At 40.4% G+C, this 22,490-nt stretch overlaps 2 protein-coding genes across 5 annotated transcripts in view; both read right to left on the bottom strand.

The window, feature by feature from the left end:
* Positions 1-1,197: 1,197 nt before the first annotated feature.
* LOC112253836 (ly6/PLAUR domain-containing protein 1-like) lies at positions 1,198-11,365 on the bottom strand. The gene is made up of 3 exons (XM_024425867.2): positions 10,881-11,365; positions 7,553-7,687; positions 1,198-4,313 (listed from the first exon to the last, which is right to left on the bottom strand). Exons 1-3 carry the CDS (start codon positions 10,927-10,929, stop codon positions 4,078-4,080), a joined length of 420 nt encoding a protein of 139 aa, XP_024281635.1. The 5' UTR covers positions 10,930-11,365; the 3' UTR covers positions 1,198-4,077.
* A 527-nt stretch (positions 11,366-11,892) lies between these two features.
* LOC112255162 (nck-associated protein 5) overlaps positions 11,893-22,490 on the bottom strand; it is a 175,752-nt gene continuing 165,154 nt past the window's right edge. For all 4 annotated transcript variants that reach the window (XM_042323988.1, XM_042323989.1, XM_042323990.1 and 1 more), the window contains one exon: positions 11,893-14,467. In XM_042323988.1, coding sequence (XP_042179922.1) covers positions 14,144-14,467 — 324 coding nt within the window. In that variant the 3' untranslated portion in view covers positions 11,893-14,143. The remainder of the gene's footprint in view (positions 14,468-22,490) is intronic.

Consider the following 22,490-nt stretch of genomic DNA (forward strand, 5'->3'; position numbering starts at 1 on the left):
ACCCTGACACAGCTGATCTCTCTAACACACGGATTTGAACAGTATCACCGTCAACGGTCTTATCCATAGTTTCTTACACCATAGAGAAACCTACATACTGCACCATCCTCTACTTTCTTTCCTGCCTGAAGCAAATGATCGTTGTGCTTGTTAGCGCCTGCTTGTTCATCACTGACTGCACGAAAATATGTACTTCCTCGTGTATGCATGAAGGAATGGCAAGAAGCAGCTTGGTTATAATTGGCCTCTGCGCCGAACTCCTTATTGCCTCTCGTAGCATGATAATTGAAGGTGGTGACAATGTAAAGTGTATGGTAGTGTGGTACTCAAAGTGGAAGGCAGAAAGTAGCATTATCCGGTACAGTTAATTTAGTCCCTCATCTACTGTGGAGGGAAATGTAGAATCTTCGGTGTGAGAAATGTGCTTTACAAATTCAATTACATATTGTTATTAAACGGAAAGACATTACAATGGTCTTACTAGTTTGTGCAAGGCTAGTCAGCGAAACAGTGACAATGTTCTGAAGACATGGTTAATCGTGGTCACGAATGGGTCGTCATATTCCAACACAATTATACAGTAGTTGTAATTAGAGAAACCTAACAATGCAAACCTTTGAGAGAGAAAAAAATCTGAAATGAAGGTCTATTGCGAAACAGGTGCGTGGGTGGAGGCTTTGTCCACTTAGATGTCAACGTTAATCGATGAAACCACTTCAATGTTTTCCATTCTGCCCTAGCCTATATCTAGCTGTGTGGAAGTGACAGAAATATGAAATGCAGGGACATCTCCCCATGATATCCATTTTACAGACGGTGGAATCAGTTGAACAAGGTCCACATAGTACGTACCTGGTGGAGAATAAGAAGAAAAACCCTAGCCGCTGGAGGTCACTGAAATGTCAAGCTAGGCTCCGAGACATGATATTTCACAGCCTCCGTCACCCTGGGTCTCTCATTTAAACGTGGGGCACGGCTGTGTCGGTCATCCCTCTCTCCCTGGCTCCCTTCCTCCATCTCTCTCTCGCAGTGTGAGGTTGACTTAACAAGGCCCACGTCTCACTTACAGACAAGCCTTAACTCCCCAGCAAAAGAGGTTGGCATTTTAAGACTCATGAGGTCATGAAAAATCGTATTATACATATTGTATTTGTCTATTACGTATTTAGGTCAATTGAAAACAGAATGGTGAGTCTGCTGTTTCAGAAGCACTGTTTTTTTTGTCATAACTCTTTATTTGCATTTCACATGGGCAGAATATACAATCACTCTTCACAGAAGACCAATTAAGGTAGACCATCAAAAGAATTACCCATAATTCCCCAATTCTGTTAAACATGTCTACCTGTTAGCTCAATGCCTTACACATTCAAGATAAACATCAAATCAGGAGGGAAAAAAAGCTCTATCATTATCCCTATCGTTTAATTTAATCACTATCTTTTAATTTGAAAGATGAATTATGACATACTTCTTACATGATCCTCTTTACAAAGCCTTTCAATAATTATAATGGCCAATTAATCAATCGAATCAAATCAAAATGAGAGTAAGTTATTAGATATGTTTCTGAAATCTATTGACATTTCAATAAATGCTGTATTTTAAAAATAAAGGTCTTCCCTTCAGTCTCTGTGCTGCCATTTCAGAAGAATAAATAAATAATCAATTGACAATAGACTCAGCTGGAAAAAAAGACAACGTAGATGCTGTAAAGCTACTGTTAAGCTAGTACTGAGTATGACTGGCAAAAGCCCATGGCACAAGAACCAAGAAAGAAACACTAGCCAACATAAATAAACATCCCCTCGTGTATTTCTTCCTGCAACTGTTGTCCTTTACACTTTTGTATGTACAGTTCCCTCCCAAATTAACTCCACAATGTCGCGTCAACAAGTAGTCATATAAACTCTAATTACCATTGAGGGGCGTCAGTTTTAGGGGTCAATAGAAACATTTTAACCAGTCACTCACTCCAATGTTTTATGTGGATCATGTTATACAATCCTAAACAGTTGTGTTTGTGCTCTCTCTGGTACTTTCGAGTGGCAATCCATCAGACAGGAAACATCAATCGAAAGAGAGAGAATATGATTTCAGTAAGACATTACAGTAGGAGCAGTATTTGTACATGATGCATTGTTGAGCATATGTATCCATCAACTCTGACCCTCCACCGATAGCTAAGTGATCCATTCCACAACACACTGTACGTGGTGAGCGTTCCAGATCGCGGATCGTTTTGCAATTGTTTCCACTTCCGTGAGTCAATGTGTTGCAAAGGACATATGCTGCTGAATGAGCATTATACTAACATCATAAATAGTGGCAGGTGAGCAACTACACTAAAAAAGCACCTCTACACAGTTTAAGCAGGTAGCTACAATAACCAATGCTTATATCCGACCTTCCCGCAATGACAGCCACATATCTCATGTCTATACAGAACATTTTATAATATGCATCCTTGCAATGAAATGTCCTTAATGTGAATTTATCAGTTATGTATAACTGAACTGCATAAGTTCTACAACTAAAAGCTGAACTATAAGGACTGTTGAATGACTTCAAATATACCTTTTCTAGGCAAGTCAGTTAAGAACAAATTCTTATTTTCAATGACGGCCTAGGCGCAGTGGGTTAACTGCCTTGTTCAGGGGCAGAACAACAGATTTTTGCTTTGTTAGCTCAGGGATTCAATCTTGCAACCTTTCAAGGTTTCTAGTCCAATGCTCTAACCACTAGGCTACCTGCCTCCCTAATGACACCTAAAAAGTTTTTGAAGTTGAAACCGGATGTTGATGCAGATTATTATAATTCTGTAAATGACTACAGCTAATAACAGGTTACTGAATATGTTGATTTATATAACGTCTAAATGGATAAGTTTAAAAACAAATCCCTTGTGTCTTTCAGCAATATTTGAAGTCCAAGAAAGTAACTGGGTATATACAGATGTAGGATCTTAATTTGATCAACCTGTTTTTGCAGGGAATTTCCTGCACAGTAGGAAAAGTAAACTTGTAGTGTATTCAAGGTTTTTAAAGGCTTCTAAAGTTGTAATTTCCACTTTAAAATTTTGGACTTGGTTTGCCCTATCAAAAAAATGTATCAACCCCTACAAAAATGTCCATTAATTATAATCTACACAATAATTCAAATTTCTGTAGGATTTGTTGGTGTAGGAATATTTTCCTACTGTGAGAAACTTGTCAAATTAAGATCATACATCTGTACTTACAAATGATATAAGACATGATATCCAGCATTTAGTACTTACTATAACAAGAACTTGTACCAGTAGCAAATGATGCAGACATCTAAGTATATCTCCACAATCCCTACAACTCGCTGCTCAATGTCCTCAGCTGTCAGTGCCATCTCTACACTCAGATCTATGATGAGTTAACACAATTCTCACACAGCTAAACGGCTGCTGAGTACTCACTGACTGTGATCCCGTCTGACTCCTAATCATCGGAACTATTGATCTGACGCGTTCGATCTACCTATAAACCGGAGAACACCGACGTTGATGAGGTCAGTGCCCACTGCCCCCAATAGGACCCTACAGAGTAAGCAAAGGGTGATTGGAGGGCAAGGGATGAACGACGAAGAAGGAGGCAATGGTAAAGCATTCAGTTCTCAAAAACTCAAAATACCAGGATTATAAAAGGGGATCCTTCCAAAGAGTCTTAAGCTCTTGAGTATCCGATCCAAAGATGAAGCTGTAGAGTCCACAGGTGGCTGCTGAGGGGAGAACGGCTCATAACAATGCCCGGAACGGAGCAAATGGAATGGCATCAAACACCTGTAAACCATAGAAACCATGTGCTTGATGTCTTTGATACCATTCCACCTACTCTGCTCCAGTCATTACCACGAGCCAGTTCGCCCCAGTGCCACCAACCTCCTGTGATAGTCTCTTATGTATAGGATTCCTCTCCAAAGACGACACTAGAGTCTGATGTAGCCAATACACTACGTAGTGTTATGTACACTGTAGGCTTTATGTACTCTCATAATACTCTAGTGTGATCTTCGGGTAGAGGAGGGGACAAATGGACGCTTCTAGGTCTATGCCAGAGAGAGGGAGACCAGCGTGAGGGAGACCAGCAGCAAAAGAAGGGAGGAAAATGAAGAGGTGGCGGCCGATGGGACAGGGCGGTTCTTCTTCCGGGGCCCATTGCAGAGCGGTGTGTTACAACAGGAGATGCACACAGAGTTGATCCTTCCAGTGCAGAACTGCTGGTAGCCTGATGAGGATATGAGGCATGCCCCGGACGAGGCACAGGACTTGCGGTAAAATATGCCTGAAGAAGGAGAGAGAGAAGCGGTCAGGGATAGTGCAAAGCTATACAGGAAGTCCAGGTCAAGGTATGTGTGGTAGTGAGACTGTTGGTGAAACTGAGCCAAGTCTCGGAGCAAACTGAGGTAGCACAATCACTGGGGAAGGGAGGGTTAAAAGTCCTTCAACTGTCATTTTTGTTTTGTTTTCATTAATGTGTGTCTGTTTTATGGGATGTCTGGCCTATGCCATGTCTCGCACCCTTTCACAGTGCATTTTCTTGTGCGTAAAGCAAATATCTGTGAAAATCAGACAAAGCATGATCTAATCTACCTTTTTTTCACAAATATACAGGAATAACAATTACACATCAAGAAGATGTGGTGATTGAAAATATTAGCCTTAGGATCTTAGCTTAGTGAAAAATTCTCGAGACATACAGTATATTGTAATTCAGTGCTATTTGCAATTTAACAGAACTTTATCCTGATCAATACTGGAATGGTTCATATTCCTGGGAGGTGATCCTCTAAGTGCCTGGAACCTTTGTAGAGCCGTTGTAAAAAATAAAACCTTGAGAATGTCACCTCGACAGAATATAATGCTCTCAAACTATGGAACAATTGCAACAAAACTATGCTTTGATTTATATGGTTAGAGAATGCACATGAACAAGAGTGTTTCGATTTCATGGAAATGTTGTTGTGCCATTAAGTCTTACCACAGGAGGTGGTAAGAAAGCCTGCATCTCCCTGCCTGATAAATGAACACCTTGCAGGGACTCAACAACTCCCACTTCTCCCTACTCCTTCCTAGGAAATAGACACTGGGCTTTTGGACACAAACAAATCCAAGGTGACCCTGGAGATGTGACTCACGCTCCACTGAATCTATAAGCATTAGTAATTGTTATAAGCATATATGGATGCTTATAATGTGTTCTTTGCTGAAATTTGTCAACAGACTGCAAAGAGCTGTCATAATGATGAGAAGGGGGCGGCAGGTAGCCTAGTGGTTAGAGCATTGGGCCAGTAACCGATAGGTTGCTGCATCGAATCACCGAGCTGTCGTTCTGGCCCTGAACAAGGCATTTAACCCACTGTTCCCCGGTAAGCAGTCATTCACAAGTTCATAAGTGCTCACGACATGTCTTACATTGCATTGTAACTGTGGCATAGTGCGTTATACCTGTCGACGTTAAGTAAAGTGTTACGAAAAGTTGCAGTTAAAGCGTAGAGAGGAAATAGATGAAAGGGGGGAGAGAACTGCTAGTCACATTAAAACTTCCATTAAAACTTTACTGCTCTAATTTACTCGTCTTTCTCTTGAAATAATGACAGATGAGCTGTCAGACAAAGTGGCAATTTGTAAATGCAATACAATATTCTTGTTTTGTCTCAAAGACGTCAGACAAGCCTTGAAGACAAAAGTAGACAATTTCAGCCTGTGTCGGCCCCTGATTACTGCTATTAAGTTTGACATAACTAACAATACAACTTTAGCTTAATCAACCCTCTTCTTTGTTCCATACTTCATCACTATGCACATTTAGAACTGACTGTCTAACAAACCAAGTCCCCAAACCTTTATTGGGGAGAGGAATGGGTAGAGACCAAGCTGACACCAATTCACGTGCAAAAGCCAACTTTCCTTGAGGATTATGTTACAGAGGTCTTCACATATCATACACACATTATGCAAGTACTTCTTTCCACGAAAATGTTGTGGTAATTCGCAAATTCATTATTTGTGATAAATTGCGGTTGCTGCACATAAAGATTATTAGTTAGGCTCCTGGTCTCAGGCTGACATTATATGAAATGATCAAATTAAGGAACACATTCATTACCCAACATTGCTAGAAGGTTTTATGTTAGAATAAAAGTATGCATGAATTTTCATTTTATCTGCTTACAGGAGCACATAAGAATCGCTTTGCCTACATCGCATTTGAATCAAATGACTCAGAAGACCTTTCTAAAGAGTGCAGAGGCTGGAAAAGATTTGTGAATATACTGTAAGCATGTGCATTTCACACAAAAGTGCATCCTTATCTCAAGGTTATTCAAACCATTACACAGCATTACACATAGTGTACATTTGTCCATGACATTATTGTCATAGATCATTGCCTTTGAGTGATGAAGCTTGTCCACCATCACGTTCAGAGACATAGTTTGGGCATAAAACACTCTCTAAAGACAATCTAGCTACATGTATGATGGTCTTTGTACATTTTTTTAATACTCTTGTAAATGAAAGCATACATTTGATCACAAGTGACATACTGTACATGTAATAACACTGGATGTGGTAGGAACAATAGGCCTAGTGTATTTGAAGGGCGTTATCTCATTAAGCAATAAGGCACGAAGGGGTGTGCTGTATGGACAATATACCACAGCTAAGGGCTGTTCTTAAGCACGATGCAACGTGGAGTGCCTGGATACAGCCCTTAGCTGTGGTGGTATATTGGCCATATACCACAAACCTCCTGAGGTGTCTTGTTGCTATTATAAACTGGTTACCAACGTAATTACAGCAGTACAAATAAATGTTTTGCCATACCCGTGGTATACGGTCTGACATGCCACAGCTCTCAGCCAATCAGAATTCAGGGCTCCTATTACCCAGTTTATAATGAAAAAAAATGATTCATGGATCAACTGAGTACAGCAACCAGCAACCAAGGGGGTTAACCTTCCTTTGGGAAAATCCCATTAAAAGAATATGAGCCATAAACCATGAATTAACTATGGTAATAGCCTCTTCATCTATGGAGATTCTTTGATAGTTCCTAATTGATTTAGTGGGCATACGTATAGGCCTAGTTTATGATCTCATTTGTTTACGTTACAAGGAGACCCTATAGGTCAGTTCCACTGAATTCAGAGATAGAGAGGAAGTACACGAAAGAGGAAAATATACCTTATTTAGGTCACATGTTAAAAGTGTCACAGTCTGGTGTGGGTTGTTTTGCATTGCAAGGTAGGTGTCAGAGAAGGCAGTGTGGCCTGGGGTGGTCTAGCTGCAGAACACATCTCTATTGTGTTCGACGTGGGTTCTTATCCGACCCACGACCTTCTGACACAAAACAGATCCCCCAAACTTCCTGTCTTTCTCTCACTAGTCTCTCTCGTCAAACTAAAGCTCACACTCACAGATACAGCATCTGCGAGAAGGGACTACTCTCCCACTATCTCGATCCAATGAAGAACAAATGAGGAAAGGAATGGGACTGCCCAGGAGACTCTGTTTTCTTACCATCCTTCTTCACCAGTACCTCTTTCTGACACATGTCCTGCACGTTGACCGTGCAGTTGACAATGAACTCCGGCGTGGAGCATTCATTGTTTTTCACCTCCTCACACTGGTAACATTGGATCTGGAGAGCATAGCCTGTACAAGAGAGAGAGGAAGAACTGCAAGGGTTAAAAATAATAATAATTTTAAAGCCCACAAGAACAGTTCACCAGTATCTGGCATAAACTGTAGTAATCTCATTAGTCTATGAATGTTGGTCAAGAGAGACTACAGGCAAATTCTTTCAGGCGTGTTTAGCTGTGCTTGATTGATCTTGCCTGGCACATCATAACCAATGGAGTGGTCAAAAAAAGTGCAAAGCAACTCTGCCCAACCGGCACTCCAGGCAGGCTTGATCAAAACGCTGAACGTTTTTGAAAGATTAGGCCTTAAATCTTGAAAGATTTGAAAATGTTATTTTGTGCAGTTCAGTCATTAGTATTATCCCTTGTTCATTTAGGGCCTTTCAGCCTGACATATTTTCCTCCCAACTAATCAAGAATAAGTGTTTTTGTGATCTATTGCCATTACCACAGACCAGGAACTGTATCCTCGAGGAGAGACAAATGCATCTTTGAAATGAAAAAGTCTCTTTGCTGGCATTTTGAAAGTCAACTTGGTACCTATTTGCAATGATCAGAGAACAAGGAGGTGGACTGAAAAAAAGACTGGATCTCCTCGATGAATAACAAATGTGAAGATGATCTCAACGAGCATTTCATGTTGGAGAGTCGATGTTGATGCTATCCTTACACATGCGGACATGTTGCAAATATCAGACAATAGGACTTTGAGCTAATATGATGACATTTCTGTACCACACCACAGAAAGCACTGACAAGTCACACAAAACACATACTTCTCTGACTACATACATGTTTGTCAAGACAGCAAAGGAACACAGTAGAGAGGAGTTGTTTAATGCACAAACAGATCTGGAGTCAGGATAAAGGGATTTTGACTGAAAATAATGAACAAATAAGTTTCAACAATATAAATCCATGCTCTCATTTACTTGCCAACTAAACTTAATCAGACACAATTGTGTGTGGAAGCTGGGCATACTGTATCTGTGCAGGGAAAATGGCCCCTCAACTTTACCCACTAGAATAATAATTGCCATTCTGACTACTACAGGTCGAAACAATCAAGCCAGAGTGTTTCAGACAAAGTGCTTTATCCACACACTCAATGAAGCTGTTGCTCCAGCACTGACTTCAAATGAGATGAATTCATTCTAACATGACTGATTGGAATTAAATGGAAATTGAGATTAACAAAGAATGACAGATGGTTGGCTATTCATGCAAAGTTGTTTCACAGGGATGAAAAATCGGAAGAATTTAATAGAGGATTCCCGGATGGAGAGCACAATCTGATTCAGGGTTTGCAAATGGGGGTTTAGCCGAAACATGCATGACCGTGCAATGATAAACAATAATTCAACATTTTCTCAAGCGCCACAGTTTCAGGTCATTTGTTCTCCATGACAGATAGTACTGTGTTCTAATTATTGAACTGGAGACAGTCATTCATTTCCCAGTCTGACAGCACCATCAAGCACAAATTCAATTGAAAAGGATCCCCCCCCCCAAAAAATCAGAGCGTAATTACGTTAAAACCAGATAAATGCTTCAAAACCCCATCCATCAACCGAGCAATAGTCTCTTAAAGTGCCTAAACACATCCTAGACTGTATTGCATTTGCCCTCTATAAACCACTGGATATTGACACTATATATAATGAACATTTAGGCAAGCATAGAGTTATGTACATATTGTCTATACTGTTCATTTTGTTCTGTAATACACTTTTCACTGAGGTAAAAAACCTCATCAAATTACTTAGAAGTCATTTCTGCTAGCAATGAAGATGATGTTTTAAGGAGTGGGTATGTTAACCAAACGCAGCACATCCAACTCAGAACGGACAGAACATTTGTATGTTATTTACACCAGAGGCATTTTTGGTGGGATCAAGTTCTTACACGCTACTGTTCATGTGCCATGTGCCATGTGCCATGTGTCATGTGCCATGTGCAATGGGTTCAAGTGGAAATAGGGACCGGAAAAGCTCTCAGCGGCTGATTGTCACATCATTCTGATGATATGATCCGTGGACGTATGTTGGAATGACAATGCGGACTACTCCATTGACATGGATTATCATTGTCATTTTACCTGATTCTTTTTTTTTAGCAACTACATTACCACCATTTGTATACATTATTAGCATATCACTGCTATAAGGTGACCCATGTGGATTGAGAAATCAGTTTATTTGCCGTCATCTATCTTCAATTGTGTATTTTCCTTCCACAGTCATCTGAAGAGAGACAGCTTTGTTATTCTCTGCATATTTAGTGATATTAATATTCATCACAGGTGTTCATGGAGTGGTAGATCAGCTCATTTGACACCCACTAAAAAAAATGGTGATTTAGTTTACTATATTCACCAGAGCTGACAACTGTTGATCAGTCATGTTCCTTATCATTTGAGCTTGATGGAATGCCTACACCTGTAAAATAAAATGTTGAATTGCATTTGTGTTGTCAATTAGAGAGCTATTAATTAGCTATTGATAATGAGTGGCCTACACATGTCCCTCTGCTTTATAAAATGAGTGAATACATTCGTCACCTGTAATGGTGTCTAGTCATGTTTAATAGCAATTAATCGGAATACTTAATAGCCTAATTAGCATACCATGTAGGGCAAGATCACAAAGATGCTCTAAATATGGAATAATGTTCAATGTTTCAGCATGTCACGCTCTATTATTTAACATTTACATTTTTAAACAACATCATTAAATTGAATAAAAGATATGTAAAATGGAAGTCTAAATCACATTTTGAAAATATCTGCCTTTGCACAGGTGATATGCGCAATAGTTTTACAGACGTAATTATGACCTAAGGTGACATATTTTCTGTAGCTGGAGCGCAGGTGCCTATAGAAATGTAAAATTCAAGAATCTGTGCCACAATTTCTTATTCCAAGACAGTTATAAATGCATTTACTGAGATGATTTGATCTGCAACGGTAACCTCCTGCGCGCCTCCCTGTTGGCATTACTAGACCTCTCCTGGACTTCTGAAAAATATGTAATTGTTTTCATCTGACAACAAAAAGCTGCCCAAAATCATTTAACCATAATCCAAACTTGAATTAGATTGGAATAGCTGGAAACGTTGACACATCACGAGGAAATACTCTCAGCACCCGAATACAACGCAGAAAGCCAACACATGTAAGATTACGCAGTCTCCAAAGTTTAGCATACCTGTTTTGAGGAAAATTCCAAGCAAAGTTGCATAAATGAGAAGCAACATCCTCTCCCAAATGACACTTTAGAGGAACACATCAGACCAGGTGAACTTAAAACGAAAGCAAAACCCTTAGATGGATCCGTGGCATCAAAGTGTTAGAACACATTCTGCAGCGAGGAATGTGATGCGCAGCGCTAAACTAGGGCGAGCTCTGCGGTTCGAGAGACCACGTTGCAGAATTCCAGTGAAATTGGATAAAGATAAATCATAAAACGTACCACGTGATGAAAGCTCGTGATATGGAAGCAATTCATCAATCACTCATATCCTACACACGCAGATCCGTGACTGTTAAATTGCGTCCAAATATGAAAAAGTCACCTTTGGATAGGCTTTTGGGCATGGAATGCACCGTTGGCAGCCATGCACATTTAACCAGATTTAGAAAGGCTACTATTCCTTAAATACATTTGTTGAGATCATCTCGTGGTTCTTCTGTCTGTTATGGATCTTGTACGTTTCGTGTTAGAGAGAGAGAGAGAGAGAGAGACAGAGAAGTGGGAGAGAGAGCGAGAGAGAATGTTTGGAAGTCACTCTAGGGTGGCTGAATTAATTACTTTTATTTATAGTCACATAATTACCCATCAAGAGACTAATTGTTATAAATCCCCTGCTTTATACGGACTGTCTCAGAGAGTAAAGCTCTGTGAAAACGGGCTATACGTTTAACACGTTTTATAGTTGAAGAATATGACATGAGCTTTATGGCAAGCATTTGAAGACAGGACGAGGATCAAACTTTCCCTTGCCATTATTAACAATTCCCTGCTGTAGCCTACATACAGACATTTCAGGTACACATTTATGAGCGCAATGGCAAAGATCAGTGAAGATCTCACTGTTTCTTGTGACTATAGTACCTTACGTTTGACTACAGTATATGATATTGAACGCACACCTGTATGACAGCACGCACGCACGCACACACAAACTTCAACCTCCAACAGTTACGGAAGCTGCACCAAATTGAAAATAGGAAATCATTTAATTTTATTTGTATTGGAAATGATTACATAAAATATATAATTAAAAGTCTAATGTAACAGCCAAAATTGCACACGTAATTACCAAAGTAACACTGCTGGTAACAGGTTCTCTTACAAAGGAACAATCAAGCAGAGAAGATGTGAAGTAGGACAATTAAACACTATACAGTTCCATGTACAAAAAGTGGGATATAAATACTCGTCAGCTAGAAAAAAATACACATTATGGTCTTAGCAAGACTCTCCTTACATATTGTTAACAGTTTCATGGAAAATTGTTCAAACAATGAAACGTACACAATCTGTTTTGATTAGCACCAGAATCAAATTACGCACGTTTGGCATGATGATTTATTCCTAATACGTTTCAAATGTGTTATTGGATAAAGTGATAAAGGGTTGCAGTTGTAGCTTTTATTCGACAAAATAAAACATTTTGTATCGACAAACCCTAAGGAAGTCACAAACGAGGAAACGGTCAAGAAAAGTTGAGCTGTTCTCAATCAGAAGACATATAGACAAGGTTGAATGATTGGCAAACGTAACACAATTATTTAAATTTAAAATTGCATATACCAGTCAGCAATGCTCCATTCTGATATTAACTTAATTGCAGTATTTAACACACAAACAAAATCTACAAAGAAAGGAGTGTTTTATGATTCTACAAGAGACACAATTTCAACAGTTCTGTTATCCTGGAGTTCATGAAGGTTTTACTTTTCAAAAAAATGTCTGTTTTCCATTTAAAAAATGACAGCATTTTCCGTGAGTTGTAACCTTATATTCAAGGTAACTAGGTATAAGCGTTGCATTTTCCCTGAGCTACTAGCATAGACCTTGCTCCGTAAATGTGTTATTGAAGCCAACAGAAGTTTCAGATTCATAAGTACCATTCAGACACTAGTTTAGTTCTGTTTACATTAAATACTGAGTGACCCAAGTACAATGGTGATGGTACGGGATACTTCAGGATTTTTTCTACTTCCCCAGAGTCAGATGAATTCGTGGATACCCTTATGTCTCTGCCTGCAGTTTGAAGGACGCTGCTAAATGTTCTCATAATGACTGGAAGTCAATGGTAACTGCTAGCATGCAACGTCCAGCCATTGCGCTAACGGTAGTTAGCATTGGCTCACACAACTAACTCTAACTTCCTTCATACTTGATGCAGAGACATAATAATGGCCTCCATGAGTTCATCTGACTGGGGATGAAGATAAACGGATTTGTTGCCAAATATCCCAAAGTATCCCTTTAAGCCACTACACAGCAGTTGAAGTTCAGCTTGACAGTTTTGACTTGCTGGTAGAAATGATTGATTGTGTATTGATCATGTATTTCTCATCTGTAATACAACTCAAAGTCAATACTGACTCCAGTACATTCAATATGCAGGATATTATTCTTTAAGATTCCACAGTACTGGTGGTTCAATTAAATGTGCATGTATTTAGGTCACTTAATATAAAGTATAAATCACACCACTTCAAAAATAAAATACATTATTTGTTCTTCTTCTAATGTGTGTCACATTCTAGTTCACCATGCAACTTTCAAGATACCACAGCAGTCTGGAAATCGTACACGTTTGAGCCAATGGCTTTAGGAGCTATGATTGCATGGTATGGCTTGCAGTGTACTGCAAGATGGTAGTTGTGGTGTGTAGGCCTGCCATTATGACATACAACACTGTGGCAGTAAAACATTGTTCCAATTCAAATTTGAGAAATAATGATCAGTGAGAAAACCATCTATCCATATCCAACAACCGTAATAGTTTTTTGCACATTTGATGATTCTTAAGGTATTGCTTCACACTACTAGGCATCATCAGTTGCTCCTGATGATATTACTGATTGGTTTGATTTGGTGGTATTTACTCTAGTTGTGTCTTCAAGTTGAATTTCACTTTTTAAATTCCTTAAAAACTTTGTACAGTATTTTTTTTTTACAGTGCAATGATAAAAAACGTTCCCCCTTCGGGAAAAAATACATTACGCTAGAAGACAATTTCTAATATTGCTTTCCACACCTTGAACGGTGGTAAGGTTGTAGCCTATAGTTTAATTGTCCAGGTTAGAGGTCATGCAAACTGTACAGTCTGGGTTCACGTCCTTATCTTATGACATCACCTATGACATCACTTCCTTCCTTGTGACCTAAGTGCTTCGGTTGGTGGGAGTAGCAGAGGACTCCACAGAATCATCCCCGGCCTCCACTTTCTTACTCTACACATCGTTGGAGCCTTGACTGGTGCATGAGGAGAAGCTGTCGTAGAGCGAATCGCCGAGAGAACCCACACGCTCTGCCCCGGGCTTGTTGGAGTAGTAGCTGGACGACGAGGGCTCGTTGTCAACCCTGCTGCAGCAGTCCTCTTCTCTCTCCCCTGCGGAACAGGAGCAGTCACTGCTACTGGGCCTTAGCTCTGTCTCCGGGTACAGCCCCAGCCCACTGCTGTTCAGCTTGTTCAGGGAATCCAAGGACACGTCTCTGGTGCCGACCTGGACCCCCCCTCCGCAGCCGCCTGTTGTCATGTCCACTTGATTCCCTTTCTACAGCAACAACAAGACAAACAAGAGAGGGGAAAATTAGACGAGAGGTGTTTTTGTCATCTGCCCACACTGAGTCCACACTGCAGCACATTATTATCACACTTTAAAGGGCCAATCTGGTATTCAAACAACAATAAAGATTTCCCAGATTGCTTCTTTCTCCATACCATATCATATAAGTAATCTGTCACTCGGTCTCTCAATTAAGAATATCCAGAAGCAACAAAAACAAAGGCTGTCATGCTGAATTTACACTGAGTGTGCAACAAATTAGGAACACCTTCCTAATATTGAGTTGCACCCCCTTTTACCCTCAGAACAGCCACAATCCGTTGAGGCATGGACTCTACAAGGTGTCGAATGTGTACCACAGGGATGCTGGCCCATGTTGACTCACGAGGTCAGTCTATGTCATGGAAATGTTTTGCACACTCAGGGTACATCTACTTCAGCGTGAAGCAACACCACAAAGCAATTTGACTACCGCCATTCCTGAGTGTCGCATTGATTTATTGAGAGCTTTGTTCATTCTCCTCCCATGCTTAAGGCCCAATAAGTCCGTCTGGGGGAATCTGCCGTGAGATATCAACCTCTCTACAGGGAGAGAGGGAGAGGGAGGGAGAGTGATTCTCCTTCGTAGTTGTTTTAAACACAACATATTATAATGTTGTCAGCAGCCCATGTTGTTAAAAAAGAAACGAGTCAAACAGTGGCTGGCTTATTCTCGCTATAAATTAACCAATGGCTTAACCTCAAATATACTGTTGAGCAAACATCTATTGTATATAATTTTGCATATTGATATATTGTATATTGTTATATTGTTTTTGGTATGCACAGAGAATCTCAGTGAATCTCACTTAAAGGAATAATGTGGGATCTGGGTATCTGTTCAATGGAAATTTCAATCCATTGTGTGTTGAAGCATATACCACAACAAGAGTGGGGCTGCCATTTTTCTAAGAAATAAATCCCAGATTGCAGCATTAATGTTGCAGTTTCAGGATGAATCACTAGAGCCCTCTAGGTCCTGTTGTTTATGTACTTTAGAGAAATACTTTTGGCATGTACACTTTAATCGTGTTTGGTTGCTGAACTCATTTCCTTCTTTCATGGAAAACGCCTCCAAGCCGTTCCACCAACCTTGAGTAAATTGGCAACACAAACAATAGGAGAAGTCCCCAGTGAGATAAATATATATAAAAAGCTCTGCATCTCCAATCTAGCATAATCACAGAAATCACGCATCATGCAATTTTCCCACATACTGTCATAAATCTAACCACAGTGAATACAAACACATCTTCAGTAGAATTTTTTTTAATGTTGTGTAATTCAGCCTTGGTCAATAACTACTAGAATATCTTAACGGAAATATTTATGCAGAAATGCACTAAGGAATCTTGAAATAATTTGAGGAATTGTTAGAAGGAGCCTGTGCTCTCTGGCTGCATTTTATCTGTGGTAAATGTAAACACAAATCTCTGGATAACTGGATTTTCCTCCAGCCAATCTACCGAAGGGGCCAAGCCATCCACACATTTCCCGGGTGGAGAGTATACAGAGGTATTACCATATTATCAGGGGTATAGACCGCCTTCGGGGTTGCACTAAATCCTCATCATTAAGTGTTCATTGCCAGGTGCCTCTTAGAAATGGCTTTCCTCCCAGGAACTCCAACCACTCCGCTAACAATCTGGTGTTTTACAGTAATGCATTCTAAACACAGGCACTGCGGGTTAGATATTCTTCATGTACTAAATCAGCACAGAGAAAATCGGACTTCTGAAAAATACCACTTTTGAGCTACAATGACTAATAATGGTAATTCAAGGGTTGGTGATAAAAACAAATGTGATTCAAATCTGCACACTGACACATATCTCCATTCTAGCAAAGTTACTGGAAAATCAAAAGTGCCATATCAAAAATGCTTTTTTAGTCCAAGACTAGGCTCAATCTGGGTCCGGGAAACAAACCCTATAGTATGTGCCAGTGTAGTGTAGTCTACAGGTGCATGGATGTGGGAGACCATGAGAACAGAGCAGAGGGTGTATGACTTGATTGTGATCAGTGATTGGAATTGGGGTGGCCTTTCGTTCAGTGCCTGTGACAGTGAGGAACAGCAATCATGGTTCTGCTCTTCTCCAAACAGCACTGAGCTCTCTATCTCGGCAGGAGGGATTCTTATCTGTGATTGAATTTGATTTGGTGAAACACAATTACCACTCTTGTCTGTGGGTCGAAAACCAACCTCCGTGCAGACCTTGACCATCCGCTGGCACCTAAGGAGCCAGTTGAAGTGTATCCTTTACAACGGAACACACAGGAAAACATCGCCTCAGGGGCACTTCAGGTGGAAAAAGAGCTTGTCAGCGGCTAATTGGTTATCATCTAGCAACTCTGAGGTATTTCAGTTCAATGGGAATGTCTTGGGTAACTGGGATTCTGAAAGAAAATATACGTTGGAAACATTCTTACTTCTAAAGGTGTCAAGAGTCAATCAGTCGATAAGGAGGCCAAAGAGAGAATGGCTGTTCTTCTCCCTGACTGGGATTCTGGACAATTGTTGTGTGTCTGAAATATGTATTGTTCATATACCACTAATGGTATACTTTTGTGTATGTATGTAAACTCAGCAAAAAAAGAAACGTCCTCTCACTGTCAACTGTGTTAATTTTCAGCAAACTTAACATGTGTAAATATTTGTATGAACATAACAAGAATCAACAACTGAGACATAAATTGAACAAGTTCCACAGACATGTGACTAACAGAAATGGAATGATGTGTCCCTGAACAAAGGGGGGGTCAAAAGTAACAGTCCGTATCTGGTGTGGCCACCAGATACACCAGATACTGATACTGGCCACCAGATACACCAGATACTGATACTGGCCACCAGATACACCAGATACTGATACTGGCCACCAGATACACCAGATTCTGATACTGGCCACCAGATACACCAGATTCTGATACTGGCCACCAGATACACCAGATACTGATACTGGCCACCAGATACACCAGATACTGATACTGGCCACCAGATACACCAGATACAGTTACGTCCCTGTAACGCACAGCGTCGAGATTGCCTGCAATGACAACAAGCTCAGTCCGATGATGCTGTGACACACCGTCCCAGACCATGACGGACCATCCACCTCCAAATTGATCCCGCTCCAGAGTACAGGCCTCGGTGTAATGCTCATTCCTTCGATGATAAATGCGAAACCGACCATCACCCCTGGTGAGACAAAACCACGACTCGTCAGTGAAGAGCACTTTTTGCCAGTCCTGTCTGGTTCAGCGATGGTGGGTTTGTGCCCAACGTTGTTGCCTGTGATGTGTGATGAGGACCTGCCTTACAACAGGCCTACAAGCCCTCAGTCCAGCCTCTCTCGGCCTATTGCGGACAGTCTGAGCACTGATGGAGGGATTGTGCGTTCCTGGTGTAACTCGGGCAGTTGTTGTTGCCATCCTGTTCCGCAGGTGTGATGTTCGGATGTACCGATCCTGTGCAGGTGTTGTTACACGTGGTCTGCCACTGCGAGGACGATCAGCTGTCCATCCTGTCATCTCACGGTACGGACATTGCAATTTATTGCCCTGGCCACATCTGCAGTCCTCATGCCTCCTTGCAGCATGCCTAAGGCACGCTCACACAGATGAGCAGGGACCCTGGGCATCTTTATTTTGGTGTTTTTCAGAGTCAGTGGAAAGGCCTCTTTAGTGTCCTAAGTTTTCATAACTGTGACCTTAATTGCCTACCGTCTGTAAGCTGTTAGTGTCTTAAAGACCGTTCTACAGGTGCATGTTCATTAATTGTTTATGTTTCATTGAATAAGCCTTGGAAACAGTGTTTAAACCCTTTACAATGAAGATCTGTAAAGTTATTTGGATTTTTACGAATTATCTTTGAAAGACAGGGTCCTGAAAAAGGGACCTTTCTTTTTTTGCTGAGTTTATGTATGTGTGTATGTATGTATGTATGTATGTATGTATGTATGTATGTATGTATGTATGTATGTATGTATGTATGTATGTATGTATGTATGTATGTATGTATGTATGTATGTATGTATGTATGTATGTATGTATGTATGTATGTATGTACAGGCAGTAGCAGCTGGCATGCAATTGAAATCAATCAATATATATATATTGATTCACACTTACATGTCTGTACTTACATGGCTGTATATTGCCTCCACACTTACATGTCTGTACTTTTATTTCCAATTGCATGTCCAAGACCAAAAACATCCCTCTCTCTCCCCATAACATTAGTGGTCCAGGTAACAAGCTGTTACAAGCAGCTGGGGAGAAGGTGTGAACACAGATATTATATAGTTATGAGGCATATGGCTGTGTAACCTGGCCCTCTCTGGTTTGGCTCCTTAGATCCTGCCATGCCCGGCCCCAGCACAGCATCTAATGCTGTTTTCCCCCTGTCAGAGAGGCCTGCAGCAATCTCTATTACCCATCAGGAGAGAGAAAAAGAGAGGTAGCGAGAGAAGGGAGAGCAAGAAGGGAGTGAGAGAGAGAACAAGGGAGAAGGAAAGAAAGAGAGAAAAAGGGAGAGAATGAAAGAAAGAGGGGGGAAGAAAGAGAGGACGAGAGCCAAACTGAGAAAGATATAGAAAGAAAAAGGGGGTGGGGTTTTAAGGAGGCAGAGGGAAGAGGGGGTGTAGCCAGGCAGGCAGCGTTGCTGTCAGGCAGTGTCAGGATGATGAATGGGGGCCAGGCTGGGCCATGAGGTCTCTGATGAGAGCTGCCGAGCTTTACATCACTCTCCTGAGTGTTTGTGAAAGGTTATTAAAGGCACTTAAATCACCCAATCTCACACAGCATCCGCGCTCCCCGTCTGCACATTCCACACACTTCGCACTTCCAAAACGAATCTTCCATAACGATATTATGAACTTCCCTGACTGTGAATGGTTAAATATGCAGTGTGGTCCCAACACCATATTTTACAGTAGGTATGGGTTTCCTTTCGACTCATACATTGTCATTTTGGTGCCACACCCACCACTGGTGTGCGTGGCCAAAGACCTCTATTTTCATGTGATCTGACCAAAGCACCAGTTCCAATAGAATCCAAGTGCCAATGCCATTTAGCACTGCTGGGTGATTTGAAAAGTCCTAGTCAATCGATCAATAGTATAATAATACTCTTAGCAAAAAAAAAAGTATCTTTAATTTACAATCTGTAGAAACTAAGAGAATAGAAAGGTTCAGAGCTTTTGTGAAACATCATCGCACATTTAAATAATAATAATATTGCAAATAGAAATCAAAACTGGATGGACTTCAGTGATAGATGGGGGGGTTAAGGGTAAACACAAACAAGGATGGGACAAAAAACAAACGAAAGATAACTATTGTAAAATATACTGTGTCCTTAAAATGTACAGTATATAGTATGTAAAAGCTAGAAGTCGAAGCCTAAGTGTTGTTGTCCATTAGTTTACTCCAATTAGGGAAGGGGATATAGGGTAAGGGGAAAATAATAAAGGAAAATATATAACAAATATATATACATACAGTACCAGTCAAAAGTTTGGACACACCTACTCATACAAGGTTTTTTTCTTTTACTATTTACTACATTGTAGAATAATAGTGAAGACATCAAAACTATGATATAACACATATGGAATCATGTAGAAACCAAAAAAGTGTTACAATTAAAATATATGTTATATTTGAGAATCTTCACAGTAGCCACACTTTGCCTTGATGCATTTGCATTCTCTCTACCAGCTTCATCAGGTAGTCACCTGGAATGCATTTCAATTAACAGGTGTGACATCGTAAAAGTTCATTTGTGGAATTTATTTTCTTCTTAATGCGTTTGAGACAATCAGTTGTGTTGTGACAAGGTAGGGGTAAAAGACCAAGTCCATATTATGGCAAGAACAGCTCAAATAGTCAAAGAGAAATGACAGTCCATCATTACCTTAAGACATGAAGGTCAGTCAATCCGGAAAATGGCAAGAACTTAGAAAGTTCAAGAGCTATGATGAAACTGGCTCTAATGAGGACCGCCACAGGAAAGGAAGACCCAGAGTTACCTCTGCTGGAGAGGATAAGTTCAATAGAGTTACCAGCACCTCAGATTGCAGCCCAAATAAATGCTTCACAGAGTTCAAGTAACAGACAAATCTCAACAACAAATGTTCAGAGGAGACTGCGTGAATCAGGCCTTCAGGGTCGAATTGCTGCAAAGAAACCACTTCTAAAGGACACCAATAATAATAAGAGACATGCTTGGGCCAAGAAACATGAGCAATGGACATTAGACCAGTGGACATCTGTCCTTTGGTCTGATAAGTTCAAATTTTAGATTTTTGGTTCCAACCACTGTGTCTTTGTGAGACGTAGAGTCGGTGAATGAATGATCTCCGTATGTGTGGTTCCCACCGTGAAGCATGGAGGTGTGATGGTGTGGGGGTGCTTTGCTGTTGACAATGTCTGTGATTTATTTAGAATTCAAGGCACACTTAACCAGCACGGGCTACCAAAAAATTCTGCAGCGATACGCCATCCCATCTGGTTTGCGCTTAGTGGGACTATCATTTGTTTTTCAACAGGACAATGACCCAACACACCTCCAGGCTGTGTAAGGGCTATTTAACCATGAAGGAGAGTGATGAAGTGGTGCATCAAATGACCTCCACAACCACCCAACATCAACACAATTGAGATAGTTTGGGATGAGTCAGACTGCAGAGTGAAGGAAAAGCAGCCAACAATGCTCAGCATTTGTAGGAAGTCCTTCAAGATTGTTGAAAAGCGTTTGAGTTGAAGCTGGTTGAGAGAAAGCAAAGAGTGTGTAAAGTTGTCATCAAGGCAAAGGGTGGCTACCTCATAGAATCTAAAATCAAAAATATTTTTTATTTGTTTAACACTTTTTAGGTTACTACATGATTCCGTGTTATTTCATAGTTTTTATAGTATTCTACAGTGTAGAAAATAGTAAAAATAAAGAAAAACCCTTGAATGAGTAGGTGTGTCCAAACTTCGGAATGGTACTGTATATTTAAAAAAATATATATATATGGGAGATTGGAAATGATGCAAACAATTAAATCGATGGAAGCCAAAATCTATCTGCAATATTAAAGCTGATCTACCCCCTAATTGTTTTAATTAATAATGCCATTATGCCAACTCCAGACTTTTACATTTGTTGGATGAAATGAAAATAGAGCTCTTTGGACACGCATACCAGTAGTGGGTTTGACATGGAAATAAGAACGCATGAGCAGAAAAGTATATTGATGGATCTTTGATGTTATGTGGCTATTTTGCTTAAGCTGGCCCTGGGGCCCTTGTTAAGGTCAATGGCATCATGAACTTTACCCAGGACCAGGACATTTTATGCCAGAAACCTCGTTGCCTCTGCCAAGAGGCTGAAACTTGACCATAAGTGGATCTTCCAGCGAGACAATAACCCCAAGCACATATATTGTCACGGGTTGGACATGAGGGTAACTGTGTCCCTTTAAGAGACACATTGTCCCTTTAAGGTCAAATCCATGTTAACAAGAAGTAAACAGGTTGAAAAGGAGTAACTGGGTTGAAAGTGGGTCCATCATCTTGGTTGGTTCATAGATATTAAATGAGGTTCTCTCTTCTGTAATTCTGCGTACCTTTAACTTGAACCTTTCATTATTAACGGATTTGTTTAGAATAGTGAAGGGCTATTCAACCAAACAATGCCAATAGTCCCCATAGGCCTTTATTGTGTTGGTTAGATGTCTTTTCAAAGTTTCTTTATTTTATTTATCAAGATATTTTCTTGTGGAGGTCTTTCCAAGACCCATTCTTGGACAGCAAAAGATGGTAGGATTAAATCCATAGTGTTGCTCTGTCTTTGGTGTATTTGTCGTCGTTGTTTGGGTGATCTCTGTGCAGGTTGGATGCACATGATCTCTGTCCAACACGCTGCACTTCTGTAGGGAGTCTCATCGCAATCCGAGGCATGCTTTCAAACCCCCGGCTCACCACC

The sequence above is a fragment of the Oncorhynchus tshawytscha genome, linkage group LG07, assembly GCF_018296145.1.
Source record: "Oncorhynchus tshawytscha isolate Ot180627B linkage group LG07, Otsh_v2.0, whole genome shotgun sequence".
NCBI lineage: Eukaryota > Metazoa > Chordata > Actinopteri > Salmoniformes > Salmonidae > Oncorhynchus > Oncorhynchus tshawytscha.